The 13,104-nt window shown below is 41.7% G+C and overlaps 1 protein-coding gene across 1 annotated transcript; it reads left to right on the top strand.

The window, feature by feature from the left end:
* The first annotated feature begins 698 nt into the window (after window positions 1-698).
* On the top strand, window positions 699-12,822 carry LOC108925327 (amine oxidase [flavin-containing] B-like). Its single transcript, XM_018737165.2, has 14 exons — window positions 699-796; window positions 2,719-2,813; window positions 3,004-3,141; window positions 3,832-3,936; window positions 4,236-4,327; window positions 4,520-4,661; window positions 5,031-5,180; window positions 5,520-5,679; window positions 7,697-7,793; window positions 9,131-9,242; window positions 9,527-9,624; window positions 11,038-11,149; window positions 11,282-11,344; window positions 12,076-12,822. Exons 1-14 carry the CDS (start codon window positions 745-747, stop codon window positions 12,229-12,231), a joined length of 1,572 nt encoding a protein of 523 aa, XP_018592681.2. The 5' UTR covers window positions 699-744; the 3' UTR covers window positions 12,232-12,822.
* Window positions 12,823-13,104: the final 282 nt, after the last annotated feature.

The following is a 13,104-nucleotide window of genomic DNA, read 5'->3' on the forward strand; positions in this document are numbered from 1 at the left end:
TACTGCACTCGGCACAACACCTAATATTATAAGAATTGCTCTCCTATGATAGTTATGTAAAAAAAAGTTCAGTATTAATTCTATGAACCAACGTGCCGTTTATTATAGATCAATGTCGACCGCAATTCCCAAATTCTGTGAACACACTCTCTGAATTTTATCATAAAGACGTCCTCACTTTGCCCACTTCAGTCCCGTCCCTCATGACACACCACCGCCTCCTTTTGGAACCAGGGCTTCGGTTATGGGTTCGGGTCTGGGTTTTGCAGCCTGTAGGGTTCTGGCTGTGCCACCTTTACTAGCAGATACATGATGATGAGGGTAAGTGGTACTCACCTTCACTGCCTTTCTAGTAATGTGCTTTAGTTACTTCAAACTAAGGCCCAGCTTCTGCCCACGTGCTCCTCCTTGTGTTCACACAGCACATACATGTATAATGTATAACTCATTATGAATGATATCATTATGACTCCCTATCATTATACATGATACAATGTAACGGGGCGGGTGAGAGCGTTCGCACAAAAGCGTGGAGCGCGCCTGGCCGCGGGGTGGCGGGCGGGGGAGTGGGAGGGGGGAGCCTCGCGCGCCAGATGTCCCCCGAGTGAGAGCGCGAGCGCGTGTAGCCCCGCCCCACTGCACGCCCACTGTTTGCCGCCCGCTCGCGCTCTCGCTCGCGCACAGACAGAGCTGTAGCGCTGGGCGGTGGAGACGCGCGTCGGTAGCGCGCCGCGGAGAGTCAACATGGAGGGGAAGCAGAAGACAGATGTTATTGTGCTCGGAGCCGGACTGTCGGGTGAGAACGGGCTGCTTTCACACCTGTTTGCGCACTCTTGCCTTGCACAAGCCGAGCCTCTTTGCTTTGCTCTCTTTCCTTATATTATATATAGCTGTATATCACTGCCGGAAATTCCCACATGATAATAAATGTCATGTTGTAACAGCTGCGATAAATATTACACTCCATCATCTGCGTACTTGTAGTAATAATACTATCATAAATATCATCTTTGTGCATTTTACCTCACACGAAATAAACTGGAATTAAATCACTGTTTTTGCTATCATGATCATGATGATAACAGCATATAATATATCAGTATGACTGAACTGTAAGCTATAGCAAAGTCAACACTTTGCAGGCACTGACACAAAGAAGTTTTTGTACTCATAAATTTAACAAATGCAGTACCTGTTCGCATCATAATGTTCTGAGTCCACATGTAACATTTTACAATTTGTTGTGTCATTTTTTTTCTGGGAAACCCTGAGTGTGAACCGTAAATAGTGAAAATGGGGCAGATGTTTACTGAATCCTTGACTTAAATGTTGATAATGCGGTGCTGAAGCTGTCGGGTGATTTTTGAACTTCCTGCTGAAAATGTCATGGTTTCTGCGCCGAGCGTGCGTGTAGACAGCTGTGGTGAGTTATCATTTCGAAGAGGAAAAGTGTGTGTGCTTGGAGCATCTTGATTCAGAACTGGCTACAGATCCTTCCATTTATAAAACCTGATAATATGAGGGGTGTGGCAGTTGGGGGATCAGCATCATCAGCATCAATCTGTAGACTTTCAGTCCTCTTTAAAACTTACATATGTTTTCGACGAAGGTTTGTCCATCACGTAGGAAGAACTGCCTATAGTCATGCTGTCTTCTTACCAGCTGTCTCGTAACAGAGATATTAGAGATATTTATTTTTTTATGAGCATTGTATTACATTTTTTAGAAAATTGTCTTTAGGGATGGGGGTGCGGTGGCGCAGTGGGTTGGACTGCAGTCCTGCCCTCCGGTGGGTCTGGGGTTCAAGTCCCGCTTGGGGTGCCTTGTGGCGGACTGGCGTCCCATCCTGGGTGTGTCCCCTTCCCCCTCTGGCCTTACGCTCTGTGTTGCCGGGTAGGCTCTGGTTCCCCGTGACCCCGTAAGGGACAAGCGGTTCTGAAAATGTGTGTGTGTGTGTCTTTAGGGATAATGTTAAGAGACAACCTAGAAATTTAAAATTTGTAGATTCATATTTTTAAAGTTTTGGTAGTACAGTATTCTTTTTAGACAACTTATAAGGAAATCATATTGTAACTCAGATACAGGATATGTAAATCAGAGGAGAGAACACAAAGCAAGCAGATGAGCACATATACCGAGAGAGAAAAATTACTATTATATCTCTTCTGCCAGGAATGCTAGAGCAGAAGTGATCATTTCCCAAACGGTGTAGCTGAAGTCCCACTGAGACGGTTGTTTCCAGCCTGCCCATCTCGCCCTTCTTTCTCCTGAGTAACGTTTGGGGAGCGAAAGGACAATTTCCTGAGGGACAAGTCTTCATTACAGCCTTATTGAATGATAACTCGACATGCAACGTGGTCATGGTGCTGAAATGAGCAGATAGGAGGCAGGGACGAGAGATAGGGAGAAAAAAGGGCTGTCGGCAGTACGTGCAAAACCTGATTCCTGTGCTCTTTCATCCGTTATATTCAGTGTGCAGGGACTGTGTTAAAGGACGTTTGTGACAGTTTTAATTACAAATGCAAGAATTATGAGAGTGTGGTGTTTACATGTCGTGAAGAGTTAGAGCAAACACAGCTAGATGCTGTTTTACTGAATGTAACAGTGCACACTCCGCTTTTGCAATGAAAGTGATGCACGTTCATGCTTTCAGCAATTTCGTGACAAACTGTTACAGTATGTGCTCACTTAATTCATCCTGCACCGGTTATTCTGAAGGCCTGAGTGCGGCCAAATTGCTGAAGGAAGCTGGTCTGACTGTGGTGGTCCTGGAGGCTCGGGATCGCGTCGGGGGCAGGACCTACACCGTGACAGTGAGTTCTCTATATGCACAATGGGAGTTGTGCCCTTGATAGATCAGCTTACTTCCTTCAGTATTGTAAAAATGCTCTTGTCATTTTCTTGGTGTTATGATCTGCACACTGCTGATCATATTTTTCTATAAAACTTACTGTCAGGTTAATGCAAGTTTGAAAACAATGCACAACACTCTTCTTGTCCAAGGGGCCAAAGTTTAAGTATGTGGACCTCGGCGGCGCATACGTTGGCCCAACCCAAAACTGCATCCTCAGACTGGCGAGAGAGTTGGGGGTGAAGACTTACTTGGTGAATGAAAAGGAGCGCCTCATCCACTACACCAAGGTAAACACTGGCAGTGTGAGGGTCTTCATCTCTGTCCAGTTGGGGTAAACAACTGTGGTGCTTACATCTACAAAGGTACTCAGTTTCAGAAGCAGGGACCACAGGTTGTTATCCACCTGTCGTCCGATATCAGGAGAGAATGAGCACCGTCTGAAAACACAACTAAGTTCTTCTTTCTGCTGGTGTGCACATTATAACTGTACAAGGCAGGTACTATAATTAAAAGTTAATCAAATGTTGCATGCCATATTATCATACAGAATATCCATTAGAAAACTAATTGAACAAACATCTCCCCGGTCTTGCGTGCTGAATTTGTAAATACTCCTTTGTGTTCATTTCATCTGATTTTGCCTCTGTCAATGCCTGTAAAATGGCCAGGCCTTGTTATTTACTTTAACAGATTCAATATTGTCAGAAGTAATTTGCTGGCTTTGCTGGTTATTAAAGGTCCTATCTCCCTGTCCCCAGTTGCCATGGATACAGGAAGGCTTGTAGGCATGGTGTCATTTTAATTTAGATGTATTTCCCTGTTTAGATCAAAGTGCATGCTAATAAGAAAGCTTCTTATTTGAAGCCTGGTCTCTGGAAAGAATTTCATTAGTTCTTTTTTGCAAGAAAGCATCCCCTTGTTAGTGATTCTGTTTTGCAGTGATTTTCTATTTTTTTGTTTTCCCATGTTTCTGCCAGGGGAAAGCTTACCCCTTCAGGGGCCCTTTTCCCCCAGCCTGGAACCCTGTAGTGTACCTGGATTACAACAACCTCTGGAGAACCCTGGACTCTCTAGGAAAAGAGGTGCTAGAATGAATCACCTGAGCACAACTATACATGGAAGTTGAAGTATCTGAAGATGCAGAATAAATGTGGAAGAATACTTGATAATTACATATTTATACAAACATACTGAGTCTTATACTTGTATTAGCCCATGTGAAAGGATTTTAAAAAGAAAAAAATGAACGGGTCATCTGAATTTATTAATACTGCTGAAACTTCTCCTTCTATTAATAAAACTTGACATACCTGTATGAGAGAACTGTCATGTAGGTTTAACTGTCCATGATCATTACTCAGCTGTGTTCTTTTCCCCAAAGATCCCTGCCAATGCGCCATGGACCTGTCGCTATGCTGAGCAATGGGACAATATGACTATGAAGGAGCTGATTGACAAAGTGTGCTGGACCAGGTCAGAGGAAACCTTTTCCTTACCATCTTCTCTTCATGCCTCTCTTGATGCTGCTTGTGTTTTGGAATATTATCTTTTATTTCGATCCCAGATGAATTCCTTGTTCATCAGTTAATCATTAGTTTGATCATCAATTCAAGAAAGCTGGAAATCAAACAAGACCACAGATTACTGTTTTTTTATTTACAAAAGGACAGCCAAGGACTTTGCCAGGCTGTTTGTGAATGTGAATGTGACATCAGAGCCCCATGAAGTTTCCGCCCTCTGGTTTCTTTGGTACATAAAGCTGTGTGGAGGAACGAAGAGGATATTTTCCACATCAAACGGAGGGCAGGTGAGAATTATTCTTTGCCGAAATAATTTCTTATATACAAACAACAAACAGAAATATGACATTGTATTCAATCATTTTTGTGAGTTTTAAAATCTGGCCTATTTAGACAAAGCATACATCATTTGAAAGGGCAACTTCTCAGGAGCAGAACAATGGAAGCATTTGTCCTATAAAATAAACATCTGAAAATTTGGCCTAAATCTTAGTGTGCCAGACAAAGAAGATAACTGATCTACCACATGTCATTTTCTTAAGGTTTCTTTAATATTACTTCGCTGAAGTCCATATGAAGTGTCCTTCCAAAGCCAGATCAGTGTGAATCTTCCCACCACCAACGTCTGATGTCAGTGTTTTATTTCACATTTGAAGGAAAGAAAGTTTGTTGGTGGGTCTGGACAAATCAGCGAGAAAATAGCAGAGCAGTTGAAGGGGAGCGTCAAGCTGAAGCAGCCTGTTGTCAGAGTATCTCAGCATCCCGGTGGTGTCTCTGTAGAGACCCTAACTGGAGAAAAATACCAGGTGCATTCACTTTTTGTTTTCATATTAGGAACTTAACACAGTTGGCACTGTATATTTTTTATTTGTTTCATTCATTTTTCATTCACCTCTTTTCAGATGAAGTACCATGGCAGGATTTTTGGGTGTGTGACATTACTGTGAATACCACAATTCAGAGTACTCATTATAATTTCGTTAAGAATTGTATAGACCCTGTCAATAGAAAACACACAACGAGTGTATGTAGAGCTTTCTGTGGAGCCTTACCTTTACCAAAGTATGATGCATTGCCATGATCAAACTGTATGTAGTTAAATCTTACCAAGGTCTTACTTGTTGGGGTGATGTGTATTTCTCCAGGGAGCATATGTTATCAGTGCTATTCCACCGGGCCTGACCATGAACATCCACTATGAGCCTGAACTGCCACCCATCAGAAACCAGCTAATCCAGAGGGTGCCTATGGGCTCTATAATCAAGTGCATGATGTACTACCAAAAGGCATTCTGGAAGGACAAGGGTAAGGAGGGATAAGGATCACTTAGAACCTGAGTGATATGCATGGGATATGATGTTAAATATTATGTTCAGAGCTTCGTAGTGCAACATGGCCAGACTTTATTCATAGACAGTAGATGAGACTGCCAGAAGTACCTAGATGCTTTATTGTTTGTCAGAACTTCAACAAAAGTGAATGATGTCCATGTCAGTAGTCAATACACTGAAAATACCACTGCAGAGAAGTTCCATGCCAGTACAAAGACATGGGGAAGATAATTTCAAAGCTGGGAAAGAAAAAACACTACCCTCTTTTTTTGAGAACGGTTTGGAAACGGACTTTTCTAAAACCCAAGTCTTAATGAAAAGACTTTGATGCAGTCTCCATAATTGGTCTTTTCCTTTAGTTTTCCAGTTTTGAAGTGTCTGCAGTCTTGTTTTCAATGTCAGAACATAGAAAATGATGGAATTTGAACACAGAATGTGAAGAAATAACTTTCAAAAACTATTACTCAGTTCTCCATCTTATTCATGTGCAAATTTTATTCATATTTATATGTTTGTATTGGTTGGCTGCCTTTAGTTAATGGCTTTGAATGTCATTTTTGTAATTAACAAATGCCACAGTTTTTAATAATCCATTTTTTTTTTCATTAGAGGGAAACAACTTACTTACTCAAAGACCTCAGTCTCTTGTTGGTCTAAGAGTTGGTGCTCTGCCTTTTCAGGTCTTTAATATTTGGGACCAGTTCTTCTCTTCACAAGTCTACAGAAGTTGTGATCTTCAGGGGGTGATGCTTTTGAACCAAGGAAAAGTGAAAAGTCTGGCCAAATTGAGGCCACTTTTCACTAGTAGATTAATAAAATCACAAAACAGTCTACAGATAATCTTCCTTATGAATCAAAACCTGATTCTTCTAAAACCTTGTAAAGAAAGAAATCAGATATCACTGACAAAGATTTTGTCTACAGGTTAAAAATCTTTAGTATGCACGTTCATATTTGGAGGAAGATGATGATGTGGTGTTCTGGAGTGGCCCAGTGAATAATGCTGGTGCCTCAGAGTGCCTGGGCTGTACATGGGGATTTGAGGTTTAGAACTGGCTCAGTCTGTGGAGAACTTGTATATATTTTTTCCATCCATATGTGGATTTCCTCCCACAGTTCAACGACAGGCATGGAATGCACTGTTAAACCATTTCCATACCATTCCTTACCTTGAAAGCCATGTAAATGGTCACCATGAGTCAAATTTGATTTGATGGCACTTACTTAACCCCTCCGCCATCTGGCCTACAAATGGTTGAGTCGTGTTTTGCTTAAGGCACAACACTGAAGTTGATCAGATCAGACTAAGGCACTGAGTCTTACTGCTGCCACAATTTAGATGTCCACATCTAGTTGACTGTGATCTCAGGATCAGATATCCCATAGTGAGAGGAAAAAGACAGAAAACAGAATATCTTCATAACCCATTAGCCTTGGGAAACAGAAGAGCAGCTGGGATTTTTACCATCTTACTGTCAGTGTACACTATGAATGACCTCGGTGGAGGGGAACTGGTAAAAGCTGAAAAGGAGGAAAGAGTATACTGTATAAAAGTCTGAGGTTTAAAACAGAAAAACTGCACCTTCTTTAGACTAACAGGACTTTGAGATCTGTCTAGAAGATTGTGGTTTATACAGTTGTGTCAGTCATTACACCTGAGTTTGTCAATTCCTGAACTTTTTTTTACATGATTATTGTATTGTTACTAATACAGATTGAGAACTATCATGATCTAGCCACTCACTCACTCACTTTCACTGTAGTCGCAGTGGTCCGAAACACAGGTTTACTCAGTTTACCTAAGTATACCTTGTGTGGGACACTAATCCATCAAAGATGGTATATCTATTAAAAGTAAAATCTTCCATCAGTAGTGGAATGTCACATTTGTTGTACCACTGTCGCCAAATATCAGTGATTTACATGGAGACTGAATGACTTTAAGTCATTTTTTGACAAACCTTACAGCACACCTCATATATTTTTTTCAGGTTACTGTGGAACAATGATGATTGAAGATGAAAACTCCCCCATTTCAATGACTCTAGATGACACGAAGCCTGATGGGTCTTGTCCTTGTATAATGGGGTAACTATATGTTTTTATTTCATCCCACTGCAGGCAGTATTTCTATGAAAATTTCATGTAAAATATAAAAGGAAGGGAAAGGAAGGAAGGAAAGGAAGCGTTTATTTTTTTATACCTAGCATTCCACTTACCAGCAAGTTGAACTGGTGAACTGGTAAATACTGTTCTCAGAAGTAACACTATAGCTGGTTATCGTCACGTCCACATCCTCAAGCCGACGCAGAACACCTGGGGCGCAGTGCAGACTGGGGCATAAAAGGCTGCGTCAAACTGGTAGCTGATGCGGAACCTTGATCAGCCTTCTTGTCAGCGATCTCCTAGTCTCCTGCTTTACTCCTTCCTGTTCCCTGACGCCTTCCCCGATCCCCTCCCTTGTTCCCTCGATGCTGTACCTTTCTATGATCATCGACTTCTTGCCTGTGTACCGACCTTGCCTTTTGGATTGCCCCTTCAATGACGTTTGCGCCTTAAAGACCGATTGCCTGTCCCTTGACCTCCGCTCTTGGATTTCCCTGAAACAAATCACGAATTCCGCTCTGCACTTGGGTCCGCCACTTCCTTCCGGAGCCGGCCATGACAGTTATAAAAAATGAGCAAAGTAAATCAATTTATTTGCAAAAAAATAACAAGCTTTTGCTCCTTTCATATTTTATACAGAACTTTGTCATGTGATTTATGCTGAGCACTTTACTCCTTCACCTATTTGAAGCCATGCTGCAGTTTTCACAAATATTTAATGAAATGTGTCCATAAAAAAGGCTGGTACAATTTACAAAATAATAAAGGCAAGCTATAGCTTTCCAACTGTATTGATCAGACCTGTGAAGCAGAAATTTATTGCTCAGATAAAGCTACAGTGTTTATTTCCTAAGCAATTGGTTGATCACGGAGTTTGTGACAATGGTCGGGTTTATTGGGTTAAAATTGAGCAAATGAATCAATTCTCCCTCCAGGCTAGGGCACTGTGGAGATGAAAATGATTTCTCATGAGCAGACAACAATTTGGGACAATAAACATTTTAATTTTTCTGATATTCCACAGAAGTGGTACATCCACAAAAACATATCATCAGTCATGAACAAGACACATAAAAACCACTTATAAATACATGTGCCATTGGTATTATTTGTCATTCATCAGAATGGGCCATCACTGAAAGGCGAAGATTATTTTCATAAATCAGGGTAGTTGTTTTTTTTGTAATTCCTGTGTAATTACCAAATAGTCTCATTATATAATGCATTTGTAAAACGAAATGTTTTCACTGTTCTATCATTTAATTAGCCAGAAAATCTGAATAATTACCTTAGAGTGCCTGATATCCTGTTTGTTATAGGTTCATCTTGGCTAGGAAAGCCAGGGAGCTCATTGAACTGACCAAGGATGAGAGAAAACAGCAAATATGTCAGATATATGCAAAAGTGCTGGGTACTACTGAAGCTCTTAAGGTGAGTAGACGCTATCTGCAAATGAACAGTAGCTACTATTAAGTGTCATTTTGATTAAGTAATTCTCTACAATAACAGTGTTTTTCTGTAATGAAAGACAGATCTTGCAGTGTAGGGTAATGAAAACATGGAAGGAAGGCCTTCTTGTGTCCTTGAAAGGCTGTTCTTCCACACTGCCATGCTATAGCACTCACTTTCCTAAATCAGTTGATCATACTGAATGAGGACAGTAAACTCCCCAGAAAACCTGGTCTTCTTTCTCTACCTGATGTTGATCCCTACAGCCTGTCCACTATGAGGAGAAGGACTGGTGTGGAGAGCAGTACTCAGGTGGCTGCTATTCAGCCTACTTCCCACCTGGAACCTTCTTCCAGTTCAGCAGGTAGAACCCCTTCCAACAGTACACACTCTTTTACAGGCTGTGGAAACACACACACACATCTTCAGAGCCGCTTGTCCCATATGGGGTCACAGGGAACCGGAGCCTACCCGGCAACACAGGGCGTAAGGCCGGAGGGGGAGGGGACACACCCAGGACGGGACGCCAGTCCGTCACAAGGTACCCCAAGCGGGACTTGAACCCCAGACCCACCGGACAGCAGGACTGTGGTCCAACCCACTGCACCACCACACCCCCCCGCTGTGGAAACATTCATTTAAATTGTGGAAATGTTTTAAATACTCATGAATTGATTGTAAGCGGAGGGGTGCGGTGGCGCAGTGGGTTGGACCGCAGTCCTGCTCTCCGGTGGGTCTGGGGTTCAAGTCCCGCTTGGGGTGCCTTGCGACGGACTGGCGTCCCGTCCTGGGTGTGTCCCCTCCCTCTCTCCAGCCTTACGCCCTGTGTTGCCGGGTAGGCTCCGGTTCCCCGTGACCCCGTAAGGGACAAGCGGTTCTGAAAATGTGTGTGTGTGTGTGTGATTGTAAGCGATGAATGAAGTTCACTGAAAATTTTAATATTTTCCAGTTTACTAATTTTTTTAATGGCATTTTCCATACTTTTTCTAATTCGTACAATTTCTGTCTGTTGAGGAAAACTGAACTAAACAGAATAGGAGTGTGAAGATCACGGAGAATATTGGTGGTCTTTGTAGCTCGCGTTGATGGTTGAGGCGTTCGGTTGTTCGCCAAGCTTGGCATTTAGGTTGCAGGAATAGGAGTAGGAGCAATTAGAATAGGAGTGTGGGACTCCCATCATTCAACTCACTTCTGCAATGTTTGAAGCTTATATTAGGTTTTTAAATATGTATATACACAAACTTTGTTATTGATCACCAGCACTGATATATAAGCGTATATATCAGTGCTGGTGATCAATAACAAAATATTTGACTTGTATTTAAATGTGTCACAAAGTCTTTTGTAAATTTGCATAGCAATGTCTGAGGTTTTTACAGCACCTATCCTGCTAATAAACAGAGAGATGTCTCTGTTGGTGACCTTTTATTATTATATGACTGAGTAACTTTAGAATTACAAACAAACCAAGTTACAGACTTGTGGTCCCAGCTGTGTTCGTAAGCTGAGGAACTTTAAGGTGATTTGTTTGTAAGAGGAAGAACAAGGGTATTAGCATTTTGTTTTACCTTTATGTATTCCTTGTGAAGAATAAATAAAATGTGGTGTCTGTGCAAATATACTCCCAAACAAAGTATCACACTGCAGAATACACTTCAGAACTGTAGGAACGTGGTTATTTATGGATGTTGCTTTGTGTAGATGTGGTGGTTAGACCCTTTTTTTCTCTGCTCTGTTTTCATACTAAAATCCTTGGTTTGCTCTCTGTGTAACGCAGGGCCCTAAGAAAACCCTTTGGACGACTTTTCTTTGCTGGCACAGAGACAGCCACCAAATGGAGTGGCTACATGGATGGAGCAGTGCAAGCTGGGGAGAGGGCAGCCAGAGAGGTGTGTGGGGAAGCTGGCTCATCAACCAGCATTGCAGTATGCATGTTGACTTGACCAGGGTTTCACATGAAGATGCGTTATGGCCCGAATGTTGTTTGATCATTGTTTTAAAGGCGCCTGTTTATCGCACAGGTTTTGCATGCCATGGGCCGCATCTCATCCCTGGAAATCTGGAAAGAGGATGAGGAGGCTCAGGTATTGTGTGGGAGTTTCTGGGAGCAACACACCAGCGTAGAAAAGCTAATTTTAAAAGAAACATTTAAACAGAAACACTGGTGAAATTGAATAAGATCCAACGATTCATTGGGCTCATCTTTATTTATAGGTATTTTTCTTTGTAATGTTATTGGTACAGTGATCGGAAAAGATTTTGTCAATCACTGCTTAATTTTGTGCCTTACAGGGTTTCTTGTAGCATTGTACAGACTTTGTGTCCCCACTACGTACTGCACCACTAGGACATTATACTTCTAGAGCTGTACAGTATACACACTACTTGTTAATTAAATTAAGTAAGCCTAAGTTTACAAACTGTGACTAGAGTACTGCTATTAAGTAAACAGGCAACCGGTAGTGTAGCGGTTAGTGCTACTACCTTGTATTTGAAAGATCGAGGCTCAAATTCCACCTTCTGCTGTAGTACCCTTGGGCAAGGCACTTACACTGCATTGCTTCAGTAAAAATTACCCAGCTATATGAATGGGCACATAAATGTAGGTAGATTAACGTTGTGAGTCACTTTAGAGAAAAGTGTCAGCTGAGTAAATAAATGCAATTCACTATACCTACCCAACTCTAATAGGTGTGAGTCCCAAAACAGTCAATGTCATTTGTTAAAGAATGCCACAGAGCTTCTCATTTCTGTCACTTGTGGATCCCCTTTTGATCACATTGTTCTTCTTGTGTTGTGGATGAAAACTTTGCAGGAAGTCCCATCACAGCCAATAAGAGAGAGCTTCCTCGAACAGTGGCTGCCTTCAGTTCCAGCCTTCCTGTCAGTGATGACCATCTCCACAGTTTTCCTCGGTGCCCTGGGGCTTAGCTTGGTGAAACCGAGCATGCGGCCCCACTTCTTCAAGTGAGCTCCCGAGGACAGAGTCGGGGGAAAAGTGGTGAAACGGTAAAGCACATTAACCCACAAAAGGCTAGTGAAACGGCGATCTGGTGATGCAGCGATCCGTGTCATTGAAGATGATGCATTTCACAGGGTTGGTGTCGCAACACGACTGGGCTAATTAAATTTCGTCAAGAATCGTGCAAGAGGAGAAAAGCACAAATCTCACATGCCTAGAAATCATTAGTGTTTTCCCTGATTTAAAGGGAGGGCTCCACGATAATGTATTGCTTCTTTGATGGTTAATGTTATACTGTGTAGGTGGTTGGATTATGTAGCTAGCACAACCAAACACTTCATCATCACCAAAGAAATATTCCTGATGCACTCAGTGTTCTAAGTGTTGTATGTGGCAAAATGTTATTTATTCATCGTACACACGTCCAGGTTTGAAATGTCTCTTTGAAAGTTTTTGTTTATCAAGCCTGTAAATTCATTGTCCATGTCTGACAATTGTGGTATGATTTGTGGTGTGATAAGGTGTCTAGTTTAGACTGGCCTATTTAACTTTGATGTGGGCAACTTTGGATTTGTTGTAAGAGGTCACATACCTGCCGAGTGAGCGTCGCTGACTAGTGTCAATTAAAAGAATAACTAGAAACTACGTATATGCTCTGGATTGGTATGAATCAGATTAACATCTGTTGAATTTACCTCTATAGTGCTGATGTGAAAGTGTTTTACGTTTACTCTTTTCTTGAATGGTATATATTTCTATTTAATAGAGATTACAACTTGTGTTAGCAAGGTTTACCTCTTATCTTGAAAAGTGAGCATTTCAATGTGAATCATAATACCAACCTAATTTTTTTAATCAAAAAGTAAACAATGTCTTTCCCTA

The sequence above is a fragment of the Scleropages formosus genome, chromosome 13 (assembly GCF_900964775.1).
Source record: "Scleropages formosus chromosome 13, fSclFor1.1, whole genome shotgun sequence".
In the NCBI taxonomy this organism is placed as follows: domain Eukaryota; kingdom Metazoa; phylum Chordata; class Actinopteri; order Osteoglossiformes; family Osteoglossidae; genus Scleropages; species Scleropages formosus.